The 22388-nt window shown below is 41.3% G+C and overlaps 2 protein-coding genes across 4 annotated transcripts in view; one reads left to right on the plus strand and one right to left on the minus strand.

The window, feature by feature from the left end:
* Nucleotides 1-10612, minus strand: part of Vmp1 (vacuole membrane protein 1) — a 99115-nt gene extending 88503 nt beyond the window's left edge. Inside the window, exons 1-2 of one of the 2 annotated variants that reach the window (XM_006247079.5) lie at nucleotides 10511-10612; nucleotides 8791-8826 (exon numbers count right to left, since the gene is read on the minus strand). The gene's annotated coding sequence lies outside the window, so the exon portion shown is untranslated. The remainder of the gene's footprint in view (nucleotides 1-8790; nucleotides 8827-10510) is intronic. The other variant, NM_138839.2, reaches the window with a different exon arrangement.
* Nucleotides 10613-10724: 112 nt separating this feature from the next.
* On the plus strand, nucleotides 10725-20881 carry Ptrh2 (peptidyl-tRNA hydrolase 2). 2 transcript variants are annotated; one of them, XM_039085561.2, is made up of 2 exons: nucleotides 10725-10863; nucleotides 18051-18684. In XM_039085561.2, the coding sequence occupies exon 2, from the start codon at nucleotides 18051-18053 to the stop codon at nucleotides 18594-18596; it is 546 nt and encodes a 181-aa protein (XP_038941489.1). In that variant the 5' UTR covers nucleotides 10725-10863; the 3' UTR covers nucleotides 18597-18684. The 2 variants fall into 2 exon arrangements, with proteins under 2 accessions (XP_038941489.1, NP_001013882.1); NM_001013860.2 differs by having other exon boundaries at nucleotides 10850-10881; nucleotides 18051-20881.
* The last annotated feature ends 1507 nt before the right edge of the window (nucleotides 20882-22388 follow it).

The raw sequence follows: 22388 nt of genomic DNA on the forward strand, positions 1-22388 counted from the left end.
GACCTCTGGAAGAGCAGTCGGGGGCTCTTAACCGCTGAGCCATCTCTCCAGCCCGTGTAAAAATTTTTTTTTTTTTTGGTTCTTTTTTTTCGGAGCTGGGGACCGAACCCAGGGCCTTGCGCTTCCTAGGTAAGCGCTCTACCACTGAGCTAAATCCCCAGCCCCCCGTGTAAAATTTTTATAGCTAGGAAAGAAGCTTATCATTTTTACTTAAGTCTCTCCTAAATTTTTCTTTAATTAAAAAAACCTTAAGCACATGGATGTTTTACCTGCATGTATGCCTATGCATCAGATGAATGGGGTGCCTATGGAGGCCAGAAGAGAGTGTCACATGCCCTGAACTAGAGTTACAGATGGTTGTGAGCCACTATGCTAGTGCTGGGAATTTAACTGGGGTCCTCTGCAATCCTCTGAACTGCTGATTCATTCTAGCCCTTAGTTCTTTCTCTTTTTTAAAAAATGCTTCTTTGGGCAATTTAAGCTTTTGCATTTGAACCTATTTGTATAACAAACATCCCCATTTTAATTTCCATTTCATCTTTAAATGTTTTTGTTTTGCCTTGGGGGATTGTCTGTAAATTAGTTTTGCTATTTCAAGAGGAAGCATATTGATCTAGGCATACTGACTTATCCCTGTACTCCCAGCTTGTGAAAAGCTAAAGCTGTAAGACGCATAATGAATTCTAGGCCAGTGTGTGCTAGTGTGAGATCCTATCTCAGCAAAACAAGACAAAACACATGATGACACAAACCTGTAATCCTAGCACTCAGGAGGCAAAGCCAGGGGAAACCTCACAAGTTTCAGGCTAACCAGAGCCAGAATATGTCACAAAAAAACAAAAAACAAAACAAAAAACCCAATAACAATCAAATTACCCAGGGAGATTCAAGTGCCTTGCATAATGACTTGGCAGATAGGAGCACTATTTCTCCATATTCTTTTCCAATAATAGTAAGAATAACAACAATAATAACAACAACAATAAAATAATTTCATGTAGCAACAACAACGACATCAAATAATTTCATGTGTTTTGCCACATGTATCTAAGGAGACAAAAGAGGGCATTGGATCTCTTGGAGCCAGAATTGTGGTAGTTATGTGCTACCATGTGGGTTCTGGAAAAGGAACAAGTGCTTTTAATGTGAAGCCAATGTTCCATCCCCTCCACATCCTTTCCTTTAAGGTTAATCACATGAATGAATACCACCCTCCATATTCCCTTATAGCCTTCTACACTTTTCTACACTATGCACAAACCTGCCTAACTGGTTCTCACAGTAACAGAAGCAGCCACAGAATCAGAACTCTTAGCTTGTTGTTAGATTACACCTCCCCACCCCCAACTAAACATTTTGAAATGCATTAAAAGGACAACCTATTCAAAGTCATTGAGGAAGTGGGGCTGTGGTGGTGCACTCCTTTAATCCCAGCACTTGGAAAGCAGAGGCAGGCAGATCTTTCTGAGTTCCAGGACAGCCAGGGCCACACAGAGAAAACCTGTCTTGAAGTTACCCCCACCCTAAATTTATTTGAGGGTAAAACCTACATGGGGGCTGGAGAGATGGCCCAGTACTTAAGAGCACTGATGCTCTTCCAAAGATCCAGCACCCATATAGCAGCTCACAACTGCTTATAACTTCAGTTCTGTGGAATCCAATGCCCTCATCTGTCCTCCATAGCTACCAAGCACACATGGTATATAAACACGCATGTAGCTAAAGAGACACACACATTAAAAAAAAAATCTAAACTGAACTGTGGTGGTGCACATCTTTATTCCCAGCACTTGGGAGACAAAGGCAGGTAGATCCCTGAGTTCAAAGCCAGTATGATCTACAAAGTGAGTTTGAGGACAGCCAGGGCCACACAGAGAAACTCTTTGTCTAGAAAAACAATCAAATTCTCTAAAAGAATCTAACAGAGGTAGGATAAGGTGAAATAATGAGTCAATCAAATTTGGATCATGTATCATGAAAAATTGTCAAGTTCCTGAATATGGAAGTCAACCTGAAGGCCTTGCTCTGTTCAAAGGTCTGAAATGTCCTCAGGCAGGAATCCAGCATAGATTCCTGAGCTGCAGTGCAGCCTACTCTGCAGTGAGGTTACACAGTACCTTAGTTTTGCTTATAGAGTGAGGCTTCTAAATTAAACTTTATATTCCTTACAGTAATTCAATTTGTGGATTAGGTCAAAAGACAGAAGCAGAACAGAAACATAACCCAGAATATCAAACAACATTTCAGACACAATAAATACCTTTAAAGGATGTGTTTAAAATAAAAGTTTGGTATTAAAATATGTGCTGTTTTTGTTTGTTTCTGGCAGAAATACTTAGAAAGCAGTGCTTGGTCAGCTCACAAAGGGTCATTGTAGGCTGTACTTTCAGTGCTAGGACTATAATACTCTATTCATTTTAAACATTAGCCCCATTTATAATACAAAACAATACAAAACAAAATTATTTAGTTTTTGGGTCCCACCGAGTTAGTATCAACCTAAAAGTCGTACCGAGATGCAGCATGGCCTTAAGTAACACTGTGGGATGTGCATCCATGTAGATGAGATGCTTCTCGTCCCTAAAACTAAAGCAAGATGCTTAGTGGTACAGGCACTTGCCACCAAGGCTGACAAGCTGAAATCAATCCCAGGTCCCACATAGTAAAAGGAGAGAACTGACTCCTGCACGCTGTCCCCTGACTGCCCCAGGCATGCTTTGACATGCACGCACAGATCCACATACAAATGTGTGGATGGAAAAGTTTTCTTTAGACAATTGTGTGATGACATGACAATAGCAATCCCCTAAGATAAAAGTTGCTAGAAAAGTTAACAAGAGAAATAAAAGTAAGAGCACTAGACCCACTGATTCTCATTTTCTTGGCAACATTGCTTCATAATTAAATTAACATCCTTTGAAGCCAGGTTCTAAATGAACCCCAGTTCTTCTCTGGAGCCATACAAGGATGTCAACTTACGTATTCAGCCTTTCAGTAACCTTTCTGCTTTCAGAAGTATCTAACCCCAAGTGGAATGCTTATTTATACATACCTAGTAACAGTCCACTTCCAGAATAGCTGCAGATTCCCTAATGCTCTAAAGATTAAGGACCTGCAAACCTGAGCTTTAGAAACTGGATCAGCAATCTAAGCGAGAGGAATACCCTGACTCAATGCACGCTATCAAAGAAATCATCAGACCACCAGATGGGGTAGACAACAGAAACTGTCACACGGTGATGCCAGATAAAGAATGTTTTCTGAAAATACATCATTTGATGGGGAATGCATGGGAAATCCCTGGAATATCTTTAACTTTCTTTTTTAAGTCTTGGGGAATTGAAGGCAGGCTTGCCATATAGATCAGACTGGTCTCCAACTGTCGACAATCACCCTGCTTTCCTCCCTCCTGAGTGCTGGGGTGCTATGCATGCATGTATTTTCTATCTGAGAGGGGTCCTAAAATTAATACTTTTGGATACAAAGAATGACTGTACCATAATGTCTTCTAAAAAGAGCTTTAAAAGCTGTGAGGTTCATGGAACCTTGAGTATTCTCTCCACCAAAGCCTTTTGTAATCTACATCCTAAAGGTTTCTGGAAAAAGTTCCAGTTAAGTGAGTGGTTCATGGAATGAGATAGCAGCATTGGATAAAGCTGACCACTTTTTGAAGATATTTTGAATACGTCAAAGCTTTGCTGTGCCTGAAAAAAGTCCCACTCCCTGTCCCTTACTTTCCTAGTACTATCCTTTCTAGACATAGCTACTGTATCAGCTTTTTAAAACACTAACTTTATTGTTTTTAGACTTAATTATTTTTATATGTATGTGTGATAGCCTGCATGTATGTGTGTGTACCATGTGTGTTCCTGGTGCCAACAAAGGCCAGAAGGTGTCCGATCCTCTAGACCTGGAGTTAGAGTTGTGAACCAGCAATGTGGATGCTGGGAACCAAACCCGGGTCCTCTGGAAAGCTGCCAATGCTCTTCCTACTGAGCTGTCTCTCCTGCCCCACCACCACATTAGTTTTGCACAGCTGACCATTCTTTTTCCTAACATTTTTTCATTTATTTAGTGCTCATGTATGTGAGTACATATGTGCCACAGTCCACGTGTACTTGAAGGAGTCTGTTCTCTACTTCCAACATGTGGTTTTTGAGAACTGGACTCAGGTGTCAGGTTTGGAAGCAAACACCTTCACCTGTTGAATTCTCTCAAGGACTCCCCCAACACTCTTCCCCCAACCCCGAGTTGGGAGGAGGTGCTACAGTGTGCGGGGGAGATCAGAGGAAAACCTGCAGGACTCACTTCTCTCCCTACCTAATGTGTATTGGGTTGCCAGGCTTGGCAGCAAATGCCCCCACCATAGCTTTTGCTTTATCTGATGTTGGGCCTCTCCTTTCCCTATTTCCCTTAGTAATATATCTGGTTCTGTGATTTAAAAGTTTGATTTATAGTTCTGTTATGTATGTAATAGTATTCTCCAGAGTTGTGTATGTAATAGTATTACTAGGATGACTCTTCATCTCAAATTTAAAACCCTTTCCTACTCATGCCTACCTCTGTCCTTGTTTTAAATTATATTACATTTATTTACTTGTGTTGGAGGGGAGGTACTATTCAGGTTACAGTGAACTTGGCAGGAGTTGATGTTTTTCTCCATTATGTGGGTCCCTGAGAGTCTTAAGCTTGGTAGCAAACACCTTTACCTATTGAGCTATCTCTCTGGCTCTATTATTAATATAGGTATAATTTATATTCTATTTATTTATTTGAGACAGGGGTCCTCTATATAGCTCTGGCTGTCCAGGAACTCACATGATAGTTCAGGCTGCCTTTGACCTTAGATATCCCCCCTGCCGCTCTGTCTCTTGGGATTAAAGCCGTGCACAAATACAGCCAGCTTCTAACTAACTTATAAAAAACAAACATGGCCTTACCCACAATCCCCTTCTCCCATTACCTGAAATAACCACCCACCAGTTACTAAACCCAGAAGTTAGTCATTCTTGACTTAAAAATCATTTCTCTTATTCAAAATCAAATTCTATTTCAAGTATATCTACACAGTGTTCTAGATCTGTTTTAAACATTTATTTATGGTGGGTGGGGTGGGGGCAGAGGATTGTTCCTTGCATGGAGCACATGTGAAGGTCAGAAGACAATTTGCCAGTCAATTCTCTCTGTCTACCATGTGAGCTCTGGGGCTTGAACTCAGGCTGTGAGCCATGGTAACAAGTAACTGTTACTGCTGAGCCATCTTCTCTCCAACTTGGTCCCCCTTCTAACTTAGGCCATCATCATTCTATCCTTGCACTACTGCAGTGGACTCATCATTTCTTACTCCAGTGGTTTGAGGCCAGCCTGGTCTACAGAGCAAGTTCTAAAACAGCCAGGGCCACACAGGGAAACCCTGTCTCAAAAAAACCAAAACCAAAACCAAACAAACAGCAACAACAAGAAAACCCAACCAGCCAAACAAACAAAAAGACTATCAACAATAATACAAAATGACAAGGAAATGGCTACAAAAAATTTTTTTTTCACTAAGAATCACACACATGCTGTAAAATATTCACACACACACAAAAAAAATGAACATGGAGACACTTACTTATTAACTGCATTAATAATAATCAAATGGCAACTAAGTAAGCACTAACATAATGACATGCTTTCCAAAAGGCTGGGAAAGCTTCTCAACACCAGCTCAGTGGTCCACCAAATGACAGCAACCAGACTCCTGGCCAACCAGATGCTAGGCACTGCTTGAAATGCTTTCCTTGAATCTACTCCCTGACCTTTAGCAGAAAGAAAGGGTACTGACTTCACAGCCTGGGAGGAAACCAAGATAACAAGAAGTTAAGTAACCAGCTGAGAGTCATGGTAATTGATCTGGAATTTGAACCAAAGTTTCAAGTCTCAGACTCCTTCCTCCCCTCCCCCACAGAAAGGTTTTCTTTGTGTAGTCCTGGTTGTCCTGGAACTTGCTCTGTAGATCCGGCTGTCTTGGAACTCAGAGATCAACCTGGCCCTGCCTCCTGAGTGCTGGGATTAAAGGTGAGCACCACCATGCCTGACTCTCAACCCCTACTCCTTACATTATTGGCTATGACGATTACAGCTACATGAAAGAATCCACAAAGCAGAGAGAATGCTACAACAATCTACACAAGAGTCAGGGGACACTAGCATCTGCAGTAATTGTAGGTAGATAAACTGGAATAAAATTACTCAAAGGATTGTCACTGCTTAATTTAAATATGTCTAAACCTCAAATGTCACCTTTTAGATGGCACAGAAAAGTATCTCCTTGTTCAAATATGCAAGAGACATATTTTTAAATGACTTATTCTTTTTCTTTTTTCTTTTTTTTTTTTCGGAGCTGGGGACCGAACCCAGGGCCTTGCGCTTGCTAGGCAAGCGCTTAAATGACTTATTCTTAATTTATGTGCATTGGTGTTTGCCAGCCTGTATGTCTGTATGACAGTGGCAGATCCCCTGAGACTGAAGTTACAGACAGTTGTGAGCCACCACGTGGGTGCTGGGAATTAAACTCTGGTCCTCTGGAAGAGCAGTCCGTGCTGGGCAATCTCTCCAGCTCCTCAAAGAGCATATTTAAAAATGAGCTTTATAAGGATTTATATATTACAGAACGTCAGTTCAGCAAACTCTATCCAAAGTCACCCTCCTAACAAATTATAGAGTTTCTAGAGACAACACACTCTTGAAGTTTACTCTAGCAGGTAGTGACAATACACCCCTTTCAATTCATCATTCCTGGGGCAGGCAGATCTCTGTAAGTTTCAGGCCAGCCTACTCTATATCATGAGTTCCAGGCCAGCTAGGAGAGAGCCGTCTATAAACAAAACAACCAACTAAAACCAAACCGAACCAAACAAAAAAGTTTCCTCTGGGTATTGGGGTACAGCCAGCAGTTGAGCCCGCAGTAGTTGACACACGGTTCTGGGTTCAATCCCTAGCACTATCTCCTAAGCAATTTACTCTAAAAATACTGCACATGTCTATGAAAGCAGATTATCAGCTATCAGAACACAGTGAACTAATGGTTCCTTCAAGGCTTCTGGCTTCTCAGGTTTGCTAACCTAGTGTTCATTTCCATCAACAGTACTTAGGAGACTCGAGCAGCACTGGCACCGTCATCCCCAGCGGAGAACTAAATGGGTTCTGTGAAGTTAGAGGAAGTAAAGGTTGAAAATACATCATTTATTCTTCTATAGTGGATATTTACCTAGAATGACAGTCACAGACATGACCCTAAAGCTGAAAATTAATAAAATAGAATATCAGCATTACAGTCATTCGGAAAATTCATTATACTAAGGGGGGGGATGAACACAGCTTTCTCCTATGTATCAGCAACACTGAATAAAAGACACGTTACAGGGACTCTGTCATTACTGTTAAATGACATTTCACAATACCTGATACAATGTGATTGTGAACTGAGAATACTCTGGAAAACATAAGTAATTTTCTTTCCTTACTACATCCTACTGAAGACTTTTATCTTCTTGTGACAAGCTCTTACTGCTTAGTCCATCCAGACTAGCTTTGACCTCAATACCTTCCTACCCAAGTCTTCCAAACACTGTGACCACATTTGTCCCCTCCCTGGCTTTCTTTCCCTGTGAATCTCACAAGCAGTTTGTGTCTCTACAATTTACAAGATTAAAAAAGCAAAAGTGGGGAGGGGATCCCAAACATACAACACACCTCCTTCTTTCACACAAAGAAAACAGTGTTGTGTAAACCAGGCTATTACTAAAGCTTATCAGGATGGCCGGGCACAACTTCAGAGAATGTAAAGAACACTTAGGAACTCAAGTCTAGTTCAGGCTCTGACTTTGCCTACGTTAGAAGTCCTAGGCCAGCCAATCACTGATTGTTTGTAGGTCCTAAGGTTCCCCTCTATTAAATTAGAAGGCACTACTATGCATTCACAAGATATAACTACAATTCGAAATGTTGGTTCCAGTAAAAAGGATTCTTACTAAATGTAAGCAAAGGTAGGCTACTTCCAATGATTAGTCAATTATACCTGACTAATTTTTAATTGATGTGTATTGGTGTTCTGCCAAAACAAAAAACTTGCATGTCTTCTGTACTTGGGAATTAGCTGATAATATGACTGAGAAAGGTCAGACTTAAACTCTTACGTGCATAGATAGCTATGCTCACCTTCTAGTCACTTACTTATTAACTAAGGTGACTAATTTCAGGCCACTCTTAGCTGGCTTTCTTGTGTTCAAAAGTAGGGCAAAAAGCATCATCATAAACATGGGTAATGATATATTCAGTTTAATAAAAAACACGTGATATAAAGGTTTGAAATACTTCAAAGTAATAGATTTTACAGTTATGTATTTCTAGCTCTCTAAGCAAAAAGTAATTTCACATGTACCATCTCACTAGACACTATGACAATATAAAACACAGTGAGTCCTTTTATCAAGACAATCTAGAGCAGCTCTGAATGCTGGGTAACTTGCCAATCATTACTCAGTAAGTGCTGGAGTTCAGACTTCAATCCAGGTCATCTGATTTAAAAATAAATGATCTTTCAGGCTATAGTGGCCTTTAATCTCAATACTCAAAAGGCAGAGGCAAGTGGATCTCTTGTGAGTTCGAGGCTACCCAGAGCTATATAATAAGACCCTGTCTCAAAAATAAAATGAATTGTAATGATCTTCAAAATCTACCACTAAATTCACCACTAAAAAGTAGTGATTTGGGGTGGGGGATTTAGCTCAGTGGTAGAGCGCTTACCTAGCAAGCGCAAGGCCCTGGGTTCGATTCCCAGCTCTGAAAAAAAGAGAAAAAAAAAAAGTAAAAAGTAGTGATTTGAGCCAACACTAAGAAATTGTAAAAGTAAAAACGCACAAAAACCAAACAAGCAAAAAGATCAAACAAACCAGGGATAATACAACAAACAAAAAGATAAAGGTTTTAGCTGGGTGTGGTGGAGTGTGCCTAAAGAGTCCCAGCATTCTGTGAGTTCAAGGCCAGCCTGGTCTCCAGAGCAAGTTCCAGAACAGCCAAGGCTAACCCTGTCTCAAAAAAAAAAAAAAAAAAAAAAAAGGACAAGGACAAGTGTAAAACAGTTCAAGAACTCAAAACTAAAAACAATATGAAAACAGATTTAAACTAGCTGTAGATAAACTGGTAAACAGCATTAAACCATTTGCTAGAGTAGTTCAGATATGTGGCTATATGTATATTTCCTTCTGGAATGTGTGCCTCAGGGAATATAACTGCATTAGTAAATGTATCCAAGAAGGATAAACCCCTTAAAAAATGCATCTGTGTTTTTAGGCAAATAAGTTAAACAGGAGAAATTACCATTTTAGAATCACTTTGCATCTATTTGAACTGGCCATGTAAACCAGCATCTTTCTTCCAAAGGTCAACAAAAACATAACCTTGAGTACAAAAATAACTGCCTAGTAAATAAGCTTCTCCCTTAAAATCAGACCCAATAATAACAAAAGCCTTAGATAATGACAGTTGGAATACAGCCGGGCCCAGAACTTGGGAAGAAGAGGCAGGAGGACCTGAGTTCAAGACAGCCTGGTCTACAGAGCGAGTTCCAGACAGAAAGAAAGAAAAGAAAAAAATTGGAATATTAAATTCTTCATTATGCCGAGAAGAATACAGGTAAAACCTCTCTAAATGATCGGTCTGTCTACAAAGTGTCTCACAAGCATCAAGAAAGAACTGAAAGATAGGAAATCACATTGCCAATATATACATACAGCGCCAATCTATGCATTATTTGATTTTTTGATGAAGAAAGGCAAAAGATGGCTACGTAAAATCAACTGGAGGTCATAAGCAACCCATAGCTGTCTAACCCAAGGCCATACACTGTTTGAAATTTTAAGTCTTTTAAGTCCCTGTCTTGCTGCAAGTACTTCCACTGCAGCGAAATAAAAATGTTGGGGATCGGGAGTTTGGAAAAGGCAGAGAGCCCTCTCTTTTATGACAGTCGGAGGAAGAAGAGCTGAGTGGGTTTACAGCAAGAACTCTGAGAGGTAAAGGCCCCTTCCTTTGACTACTCTGCACTGTCAGGACACCCGAATGCCTTCGTTTCATGAAGACATACTTAGCATAAAGCACTGGAGAGGAGAAACATCCCTTGAAAGGTCCTGACAGCTCGGTCATCGGCAGCGAAGACCTTCTTCATTTAACTCAAGGTTCTGGACAGCCCAGGATTAGGGTTCTGTGTAAAAGCCAAAGACGGCTTCCAAGTCTGGAACGAACGGTCGTGAGTGTCTGGGTACAATGTCCCCGTATCCAACCGCAGAGAGGTGTCCCATATAACCTGGCTACCGCCAGCTGACACAGCCAGTCAGCAGTGACCCGAGACATCTCAAGTGGAAACCAGCGTGTTCTGTGTCTGCATCACCCAAGTGCGAGAGCCGCGGAAGAAGCTGAGCTGTGGAAAACCTCGGCTTGGGCTCCCGACTCCCGGCTTTGGCTCACTTACCCGCTCAGACCCCGGCTTCTCCGGATCGCAGGATCCTGGAAGCCGCTCACAACACCGACTCTCACACCCGCCGCTGGGCTCCAGCCAACCGGAACTCTCACGCGTCACTTCCGGTCCGGCTCCTCTAAGGAGCCCGCCTCTAAAAGAGAAACGTTCCACCCTCCTTTAGGCAACCGGGAGGATCCTCGCGGGATTTCGGTTCGGCTTTATCAGTTCGGGCTCTGTGGGTGTGACAAGAAGAAGGATGACTGCGCCTCGTAGTTTCTGATCCGGAAATAGTTTTTCAGCAAACCCGGAAGGAGTCGGCGGCGCGCGCGAAGCGTGTTCTTTGTACGGGAGTGGAGAACTACGAGGTGAGCGAGAAGCTTCAGGTAAGTCTCGACTCCTTCTTGGACGATGGAGAAGAGTGTAGTTCTTTCTGTCTCTACTGAAAAGTATTTTACTATTTTATCCCAGTCTGCCTCCTTTCAGCTGCTTCATAAACTGTCTTCCGCCCGGTGGCCGCCGCATGCCTTTCTTGCCTAGTCTGCAAGCCTTTGTAACCTTTGGAAGAAGAAACCAAGATAGAACCCAGAATTTTAGTCTCTAGCAGGCTTCCTCATATAGGTGGCATTGATACGCTGCCCTAGCGTGAAAAAAATGGAGAACAGACCTCACACTATAAATATTAAACTAAATACCCGTTTTCGAGTTGTTGAGACCAGCTTGGAAAGGAAAAGAGTGCTAAAGATGGATTCAAAAGTATTTTTATGTATTGGTAATTCCGTGCATGTACATTGTGCACGATGGGCAAGCGCTCTACCTTGAAGCTGTTGTTAATTCCAAGTCACTGACCCAAATCATGGCCAAATTAATTAAAGCAAACTTTCTTTTATTTGTGTACACCGACTATTTCTCCCAAAAGGCAGTGTTCAAGAGATCAGCATTGGACAGGGGACAGATAAGAGTTTTTATAGTTCAGGAGTAGGGGGTTTCCAAATGGGGGATTTGGCAGGCATGTAGGCAGTGTTACAGCAGCTGAACATAAACGTAACAGGTTGGTCATAACAACCCCTAAAGTAAGACATGGTTGTAAGGTGGTCAATAAATAGTCTTTGGAAAAAAAGGCATAGTTATCGTTTCCAGGAAAAGGCAGTTCAGAACCATTTGTAGTTAAGGTTACCGGTAGGGCATAACCCAATCCTTGACAAACAAATTTAATCATAAACAGAAATGAATCTAGTTTGTTTTTACTATAAGATGACTTTCAAGCCTAAGATATGATGGACACAGGCTGGCTGGTCTCCATACCGCAGTTATCGAAGTGTTTTGTTTTGTTTTTAACTTTGAATTTTGAAACAGAGTCTTGCTAAGGTGCCTAGTGTAGTCTTGGGATGCCCCTCCCTTAACAACCTCCCTCAAAGATGGAGTTAGCAAAGCTAATTTGGAAATTTTGAGTAAGAAATAATTGGGACCCTGTAGGTGGAGATAGTGGGGATGGACACAGAACAATAAGTACGACAGGATTTGCTGACTGATGATCGTGGGATATAGGAGGGAGAGGACAGGCTTTCATTAACACCACCAAAAAAATGGAATGATCATCGCCTAGGTTTGGTGAAAATGAACTCCATCAAAACAAATATAAGAGATCCAAGTGGTGAACCTAGCAGAAAGCTTGGGCTCATGTTTGGACCGAAGCATCCGGAACAGATGGTGATTTGGGAATATATGAGATGGCTCATCTTGATGCAGGATGTAGAAGTAGAGTCCCAATTCTTCCAGCCCCATGATCCCAGAAATAAAACCCAGATTCAAAGTATATTTACAAATACCTTGGCCATATAGCTAAGCTCTTCTCTGACTAGATAATAACTTTATTATAACCTAGTCTATTATTCTAATCTACGTTCTGCCACATGGCTGGTTACCTGTGCTTGGGTACTGTGGGTCCGTCTCGTCGCATCTTCCTAGGTGACTCTCCTGTACCTGGCTCTATTCCAGATTCTTCCTGCCTCTATTCTACCCTTTCCTATAGTCCATAGTTTGTTTGTTTGTTTGTTTCTTGATAGATAAATGGTGCATCCATACAATACACAGGATATTCCCTCTACACAGGATAGAAAGAAAATTAGTGAGGACATGGAAAGAGGGAGCAACCCCTTCCTCTGGTGTTAGAAGCATGTCACTTGTGGGGGAAAAAAGAATGCTAACAATGAACAATTGCTTAAGGCCTATGTCTCCTCCCAGCAGTTGTCTAGGAATCTCACGGGAAACCCTATTTAAAGGGAAAGGACCATGTCCTAAGACCCTTGTGCGAGGGTTGGGGATTTAGCTCAGTGGGTTGGGGATTTAGCTCAGTGGTAGAGCACTTGCCTAGCCCTGGGTTCGGTCCCCAGCTCCGAAAAAAGAAAAAAAAAAGACCCTTATGCAACCCTAGTGACTTCCGATTTTTTATTGCTGGATTATAATTCCAACCAAGACACCTTGTGTCCAAAAAGAGTGAGGAAAGAGTGAAAAAAAATGTTTCTTGGCTGCTACCCTTTCAGATGTTACTTGGGAACCCCCAAAATGATCTATGTCTAATGCTAAGACAGTTGTGACCCTCTCTTGAGGAACCCAGGCCCATGCTTGGGACTGTCTTGATTTCTGAGACTCTTTCTTGAGCACATGCTTGGTTATATCTTAAGGGAAGAAGTTCAGTTTATCTGTTTTTCCAAGTATTTATTTTTTTTTTCTCCTAACCCCCAAGCTTAAAATCTATAGTTAATAAAATCCCAACTGCTTCCTGAAATTCTTTGTGTTGAAACCACAAATGCCAATTTTACTTGCATTGAGGTACCTAAAAGATTAAAGGAACTCCTGAGAGTAACAGGGTGTCTATTTCCTCACAACTGACAACCTGACAGACTTTATTGCCTTTAACTTCAGCTAGAAGCAGGAAGACTTCATCTTTGTTTAGAGAGCACAGTCAGTCTTCAGAGATTACTGGCTGGCTGGTTGGCTGGCTGGCTGGCTGGCTGGCTGGCTGGTTGGTTGGTTGGTGAAACTGGAGAAGAGCTGATACACCAGTGCTGTCCCCGTGTGGTTCCATTCTCCATCCTTCTTCGGAGCAGAGTTACTCTCTTGTAGCTCATACCTGGCCCCAAACACACATGAGGCTCTTACAAAGTTGCATCAGTATGCCTGGCTTATAGCTTTCTTCAGTGATGGCAATGTCCTTTCTAGCAGTTGGACAGAGTGGTCATTAGCCACTTTGAAATTGAGCACTTGGCTTATGCAGCCTAAGCTTAGAACTGAATATCTAGCCATACGTCTATGGCACGAATGGCTACGATATTGAACAGCATAGGTATAGAGAGAAGGGCCAACTATGTAAGTGTGTCTAATACTATCCAGGCAAATAGCAGGTAGTTTTGCTTAGGAGACTATAAACTGTGAGAGGTAAAGCTAGCATTGGTGGAAGTTGGGTTAAATAATTCAGAGGAAGGTTTAAAGTTAGGTTTAAAGTTTTAAAAGTCACCAGGAATTGGTGCACAAAACTCAAGAATGAAACACAAAAAGAAAGAACTGTGGTGGCAATGACACGGCTTGTCTGGTTCTTCAGCACTTTGGATAGACCAGTATACTACCCATCCTGTAGTAGACACTACGTAGAGATGTTAACTTTCCCCAACTCTGGTATGTGGGTATTTGCTTATTTTACAACTTAGAAATTATGAGTGCTCCTAATTCTACCTGGTGAGCAGCTACCAAACATTGGTTGTATTGGACTTCTCTTGGTCTTAGTTTCTCTGTTCCCCCATCCTTCATTTTGGATGTTGAATGATTTATTCATTAAAATCTTCAGACAGTATGTACTTTGAAAAGACTATGAAAAAGGAGATTAGTTTCAGGATACATACCTGGAGTCCCAGCTCATGGGAAGGCTGGGTCAAAAGGATCATGACACGAGCAGCCCAGGCAACCTAGCAAGATGCAGGCTAAAAAGAGGCAAGAATCAGACTCAGAGTCCTTGCCTAACATGCAGGAGGTTCTAGAGCAGTGGTACTCAACCTGTGGGTTGTGACCCCTTCACATAGTCGTATATCAAATATTCTGTATATCAGATATTTATAGTTATGAGATAAAATGAGATAATTTTATAGTTGGGGTCTCTACAAAATGAGGAACTGTATTGAGTTTACAGCATTAGGAAGGTTGAAAACCACTACTCTGAAGTCTACCCCTAGAATACAGGGAGGGAGGGAAAGAGAGAGGAGTGAGGAGAGAAGGGGCTCAGTGAACTGCCTCCTCACCAGGTAAAGACAAGCCTGCAAACCTAAATTTAATCCCCGGGCCCACACGGTAGAAGAAAACACATTCACAGAGAAGTGTCCTGACCTCCACACATTTTATCTGTGTTTGTGTAAATGTGCTACACACATACACCGTAGCTTTCAAACATTCCCTTACCAGTTCCTTTCTATCTTGGTGTCCATTTTTATCCATCATAGACACCTGTTATTCCTAGACTGAGGTGGATCCTTCTTGGGAAATCTATAGAGTTGTATGTTTAGGGCATGAGTTCCCAGGCCTAAATACTTCACAGTTCTGGTAGACATGCTCTTCTTCATTCACCTTAATAGCTATCCCAAACCTTTGTTTTATTTGTCATTAAGAAAATAAGGGGCATACAGTTTTTAGTTTCTGCTTCAATCACTAAAGATATATTCTAGCTAAGTTGTGTGCATTTTTTTATATACACATTTCTATATCTTTCTCTGATTTTCCTAGATTCTCTAATAGAAAAGTCAGGCTTTTGTCTACTCATTTGCATTTGCTTCAGCCCTCTGACAGGTCTCTGCCTCTGACCAAGTCTAATCACACAGCCATCATTTGATGCTTCCTCTTTTTCAGGAGCTTGATGCATTGTTACTATCTTCCTAGGACTCCAGCACACTCCTGTGTGGCTGGTATCCTTGAGGAAATATTCATGCTTTAAATAATCCTACATCCAGATCAGAGTCTTTGTATTATAAAATGATCTCTTACATCATATGATCATATAAATAATCAAAGCCCATATACCGACACTTGCATGCTTGTATTTACTAATTCACTCGGGTTTAAATAGATAGCTGAACCGTAGAAAGTTTCTACTATAAACTTTGTCCTGGTTTTGAACTATATAGTTCATGTGCCTACCTGTTCTGTAAATGAGTTTATGGTATTTATCTGTATAGTGACTAAGAACTGTAATTGATGGTTTGGTAGAATATTTGTCTAGTATGCATGAAATGCTGGGTTTAATTCCCAGCACCACATGCGCCTGGGAGGTAGAGGCAGGAAGATAAGCAGTTTGGTCAGCTTTGGCTTCCTAGGGAGTTCTGACCTATGTTAGGCCCACTTTCAAAAACTACCATGGCAACAAACAACCAAACTATATAGAACCAGTTGTGATGGGACGTGCCTGTAGCCCCTACCAGGGAGGCCCGGGGCTAACGCAAAAGAATTATAATATGAAGCCAGCCTGGTTTACATAATGAAATCCTGTCTCATAAAGAAAAAAGCCCTGGACTGAAGCTAACATTGCTCAACTCAAAATATTCTTCAGACCAAGTGCTATAGGAATACAGTCTAGTGGAGTATTAATGCTCTGCCCAATACACCTGCCAAGAAGTTTTAGTTGCTTCAGTAGCCTGGTGCCAGGTTTGTGATCCCCGCTATGTGAGAAGGAGAGGTAGAAAGAGGTTCAGAGCTAGCCTGGGCAATGTAGTGAGATCTTGTTACGAAATAAAAGGTAAAAAGCAAGCAAGCTGGGCACATGGCTTGGTGGTAGAACACCTATTTAGCCTGGGTGAGGACCTGGATCAAACTCCATTGCCCTACAAAACTTACTTCTGTAAAGTGCCCTGTTATCTAGTGGGCCCCTGTGCTGGGCAGAAGCTCCTCAGCTTGCTGGATTCCCACTGACTCAACTGCTTGCACTTTAGTTGCTTGGAAATAGACAAGGATATATTAGCCCAACAACATGTCAGCAGTAAGAGGCTGAGGCAGGAGACATACAGATATGAGGTCAGCTTGGGCTATAGAGTGAGACTATCTCACAAAACAATCAAAGAACAAAGCAAAATTTAAAAATCCAGAATGGTGGGGCTGGGGATTTAGCTCAATGGTAGAATGCTTGCCTAGCAAGCACAAGGCCCTGGGTTTGGTCCCCAGCTCTGAAAAAAAGAAAAAAAAAAAATCCAGAATGGTATAATTTAAGAGTATGAATATCTCCAGGCAGTAGTGGTGCATGCCTTTAATCCCAACTCTCTGAAAGCAGAGGCAGACAGATCTCTGAGTTCGAGGCCAGCCTGGTCTACAGAGCGAGTTCCAGGACAGCCAGGGTTATAAAGACAAATCTTATCTAGAAAAATTATTTTTTAAAAAATTTACATTTGATAGTATGAGTGCCATGTATGTGGATTACATTTTTTTGGCTTGTTCATTTTTGTTTTTCTGACAGGGTTTCTCAGTGTAGCTCTAGCTGCCCTGGAACTCATTCTGTAGACCAGGCTGGCTTCAAACTCAGATCCACTCAGCTGCTGGGATTAACAGTGTGGTGTATACCACTGCCAACACCCGGCTTTGAATTATTTTTTAAGAAATAATATGGGCTGGAAGGATAGCTCAGTGGTTAAGAGCACTGGCTACTCTTCCAGAGTCCTGAGTTCAAATCCCAGCAACCACATGGTGGCTCACAACCATCTGTAATAGGATCTGGTGTGTCTAAGACAGCTACAGTGTACTCACATACATAAAATAAATAAAAATCTTTTAGAAAGAAAGAATGAATGAATTTATACTGCTATACTATCCTCAAGTGAAAATCTTTGGTAATGTATAATCAATGTATAATATTTGGCATGTGTTAACATGTCTTTATTTTATGAATAATAAAAGGGAAATTTTTGATAAAATAAGAGTTTCCATCCATTCCACCTAGGTTGTACATTGCTTAGTTCCCAGGGTGTCGCTTAAGCAATGTAAAAATGGTGGCTTCATGATATAAATACTTGGACACTACACTAGAGGAAGAAACTGGTGACTTAAAGGAATCTAAGCCAGGCTTGTTGCTCACTCCTGTAATCCCAGCATTGGAAGATTGAGGCCAGAGGACTGTTTAAGTTCAGGGCCTGTCTGGGTTGCAAGACATGGTGGAATGAAGAGTAGAACCCTGTAGAGGGAGGGAAGAGGAATGCCTGTAGGATAGTTACACTTCTAGAAAACGCAATTGAATTTAAGAACCCTACTCCGGATACTTCACATTTTAAGACTGAATAGTATAGTGGGGTTTTTAACTGAAGAGATTTTGCTGACTGTTCAGAATGAACAAAACTATTTCATATGGGTCTTTGAATCAACTAGTACTCGGGGATGAATGGAAGCAGGGTCTATGCGTGGGATCCAGAATGCCTTGCCTTTCCTCTGCATGACTTACTTTGGTTCAAAAGTACTGCTTACCGCGTGTGGGTGACTTATCTGAAGTGTGAGACTTCAGTTCTAGATAATACCGTTCTTCTTTTCTCCTAAGATGCTTTCCAAGTTGTTGACAATGGAGTATTTGGTTCATCCTGGTACACTCAGCTTGGCTGCTGGAGTTGCTTGTGGCATGTGCCTGGGCTGGGGCCTCCGGAGCCACCTTGGAATCTTCCCCCAGAACTCAACAAGCGAGACAAACCGAGACACAGAGATGGGAACCGAAGCAAGCATCTTGGGAGAGAGTGGGGAATACAAAATGATTCTTGTGGTTCGAACTGACTTAAAGATGGGGAAAGGAAAGGTCGCTGCCCAGTGTTCCCATGCTGCGGTCTCTGCCTACAAGCAGATTCAAAGGAGAAACCCTCAGGTGCTCAAAGAGTGGGAATACTGTGGCCAGCCCAAAGTGGTGGTCAAAGCTCCAGATGAAGATTCCCTCATTCAATTACTCACCCATGCAAAAGCCTTGGGATTGACTGTAAGTTTAATCCAAGATGCCGGACGTACTCAGATTGAACCAGGCTCTCGAACTGTCCTGGGAATTGGGCCAGGACCAGTAGAACTAATTGATGAAGTTACTGGCCACCTAAAACTTTACTAGATAAGCTTTTGCTTGATGGTGATTCTGTCCAAAGACTATGGAGCCTCTCAGTAACAATAAATGCGTAATTCTTATCCCCACTTTAAAATCTGTTCCCATGTTTCTCTGTCATATACTGGACCATTAATATCTTGAGCTTAAAATACTATTGAAGGCTGGAGAGATGGCTCAGTGGTTAAAAGCACTGACTGCTCTTCCAGAGGTCCTGAGTTCAAATCCCAGCAACCACATGATGGCTTAAAATCATCTATAATGGGATCTGATGCCCTCTTCTGGTGTGTCTGACGCCAGCTACTGTGTACTTATATAGATAAATCTTTATAGATAAATAGATAAATCTTTATAAAAAAATTTTAGAAAAAAAATACTATTGAAGTGGTAGAGAAATGCCTCAGTGATTAAGAACACTTGTTCTTCTTGCAAAGGATGGTGCAGGTTCAGTTTCCAGTATCCGGATGTCAGTTTACAACCATCCAGATCCAGTTCCAGGAAATCCAAAACTCAATCACCAAGCATACACAGCATCCATAGACATGCAGGCAAGCCCTCATAAATGCAAAGAATACAAAGTAAGTCTCAAGACTAACTATGCATTCCCTAGATGCTCCTGCAGAGTGATCGGGTCTAAAACAGACTGGAAGCGAGACAGTGTTCATGATGCTGCTGGGTGAAAGGAAGCTACACTTCCCATGTACAGTTATTGCAATTTTTTCTGCTGCTTTTAGAATGACTGATAACCTCTTTTGATTATTAACAGACCATTGCCTAGACCCACTGTGCAATTCTGATTGCAGCTTTAACTAGCTGGGTGTTTTTTAGGTGGCCTCATACCAGGCTAATCTTGAACTTCTGGTATTTCTCCTGCCTTGACCTCCCACCTGTTGGGATTGAAAGAATGAGCCATCATACCCAGCTACTCTCGAAATTCATTTCTACTGAATAGTTGAAATTTTAAGATCTTGTGGCATTTTGATGCTTATTTCTTCTGATCCACTTGGTCCAAGATACTTCACAGTGATTCTAATTCATAAACTATGAAAATTCCTGTACTTAACCAGTGAAACCAATGAGTTTGTGAAGTGAACTTTGAGAATTTAGGGGAACTAAGGGACTGAAGTTGTGTCCAATCAGTTTCTCCTGGGAATTTTATTATTTAAGGGCACTTTTTCTCACTGTATCCCTGAGCCTGGAACTCACTATGGAGTAGGCTGATCTAAACTCAGAGGTGCTCCTACCTCTGCCTCCCAGTGCCAGGATTAAAAACGCGCACTGGCATGTCTGTCTACATAAAGCTTTCTTGACAGTCTTGTTAGAATTCATTTTTCTTGATAGTTCTAGAAGGTTGACAGTGATTTGTAAGTTCATTATATCCTTTATAACTATAATGATGTTAAGGAGAGTAAGACCGTAAGTGGGAACTAGGTAGAATGATGAAGACAGCTGTAGGCAGTCACCAAGTTAAATGCTTGGTGCATTTTTATCATACAGAAGCATGAATGGTACAGGAGCAATCACAACACTGAGTGATGCCACAGTAGCAACAGTTTCTAGACAGAATGTTTATACAGGAGTCAAGTGATGCAACCACAAGTAACTGAGGTGAACTTAACCTTAATACGTGATTAGGACTCAGGTTATTTATGAGGCTTGCTGCAGACAAATGCTCCCACACTAAAAGACTAGATTCCCAGCAGGATGCCGGGGGTGGCTGATTCAAGGACCTGTAATAAGCTCGGGCTTACCTACAAGGACACAATAAAAATTGCTAATTCTGGTGACAAGTCACGGCATTTTTCTGGTTCACCTATTCTTGTTATATACTTCGTAGGACTTACCGAGTAGCTCTCAAAGCATACTCGCTACATAACTTGTTTTCATTAGCTTGAATGAAAGGCATTTTCTCTGGTGTGTTCCTACTGGTGATCTACATGAACAAGCGACCATCATAGCCTTCACAGCCCCACATTCACAGTCAAGTTTCACTTGTCCTGATGAAGCAATTAAAGAGAGCAGTATTTTTCTTTCTTAGCATATGTAGGGGAGGGGCTTTGGGAACTGAAAGCTGGGCAGTAGAAAGTTTTTTTCAGGGAAGTCCTCATTGGTAGGTGGCCCACACTCCTGTAGATGGCCCAACATGCTTTCACACAATGTCAGCATTGATTGAACTCGGTGCACTGTTATGAAAAAGTGATTAACCTGAGAGGGAGATGAGGGTTGGGGTGCTAGGGTCAGTACATTGTATACTTGACTGAAATTCTCAGCAAATAAAAAAATGACTAAAAACATTTTTTACCCATGACTATTTGTGTTCACATGTCTTTGTCTAAATGGCTGGTGTCTGGTTTGTGAGCTCAGTTCATTTCATAGAGCATTTTTACCTTATAAGAACTGAAACAGGAGTCTGGAGAGATGGCGCTGCAGTTAAAATTTTACAGAAAATCCACATTTGGTTTCTGAATCATGACTACCTGTTTCAGAGGATCCATCACTTTTAAGGCCTCCTCCACAGGCATCAACATTCATGTTAGCATACCTACCTACATAAGTATGTTAACACATGGATTATTAAAAATAAAGCTTAAACAAATTAAATTAAATTAGGGCTATTGAGTTGGCTCAGTGGGTAAAGGCTGACAATCTGAGTTTGATCTCTGGAGCCCACAAAGTGGAAGCTCTCACATGAGTCCACCTAATCAAAAAATACACATTCAAAAACCAACTACCCCATAAAGGCAAGGTGTGGCTCATTCCATTGATTTCTGTAAGTTCCAGGTCAACACTGAGATTCTTGTTTCCAGAACAAGACAAAAGGACTATAAACTGCTCCAAACCTGAGTGTTTGGTAGACATTTCCTCAAATACTAATGTAACCAGCCACTTTAAGGAAAATAACTGGAAGTGTGCAAGGTACTAGAATCGGATCATAAAACAAAGAAACCCAACAAACGTTGCAGTGCTGGAGATCCAGCTTCATGCCTCACATGCTGGGCAAGGGCTCTTGTTCCATAAAGCGAAACGTTTTATGTATCAATATACAAAGCTTTTCTTGTTTTTATTACTGTCACTGACAGAAATGACCAACTAAACACCTCTTCAGTAGTTTGGCAATTGAGGCTCAGAGTGAGATCATGGCTGCACTAGAGAAAGACCAAGAAGTGGTACTTGTTACACTAAGATGGTCATGTTGAAATGGTTGTTAACCACGGATTTTTCATGTAGGGGCTATTTTTATATATCACTAAATCATACAGCTTTGCCACATGAATTTCCCTCTCCCATTTCCCCTTGGATCAAGCAACATTTATACTAGTTAGTACAGTAGTTTTCAGTTTCCTAGTCTAGAACCTACCACAGTGATAAACTCAAGAGTAATAATTACCAACTCCCTTACCATTCACTTTGGTGGATTATGATGACCACAGCCCAATCCTTGACTAGGCATTTTGTGATTTAAAGATAACCTGACAGATGGTGCATACTTATAATTCCCTCATGCAGGAGGCTGAGGGGAGAATAAAAGAATCTCAAGTCCAAGAAAGGCCAGCCTGGAATGACTATACAGAAATTCTGAATAAAAAAACCAACAGACTGGAAAGAATGGAGCAATGGTCTACTATATCCACAGGCACAAATATGATGTGCAGACACATAAACATCCATACACATATGATAATAAACTAATCTGCGTAATAATTCTGAAAGTACTTGATATATAGAGAAGAAACAATTCAGCAGCCTGCTGACTCGTTCAATATGGATGGTTTAAGTAGCAACTTGGCATCATAGGACAAC

The sequence above is a fragment of the Rattus norvegicus genome, chromosome 10, assembly GCF_036323735.1.
Source record: "Rattus norvegicus strain BN/NHsdMcwi chromosome 10, GRCr8, whole genome shotgun sequence".
Lineage (NCBI taxonomy): Eukaryota > Metazoa > Chordata > Mammalia > Rodentia > Muridae > Rattus > Rattus norvegicus.

What these genes read in the sequence shown, in the direction of transcription:
- Ptrh2 (XM_039085561.2), top strand. Translation starts at nt 18,051, where the DNA reads ATGCTTTCCAAGTTGTTGACAATGGAGTATTTGGTTCATCCTGGTACA.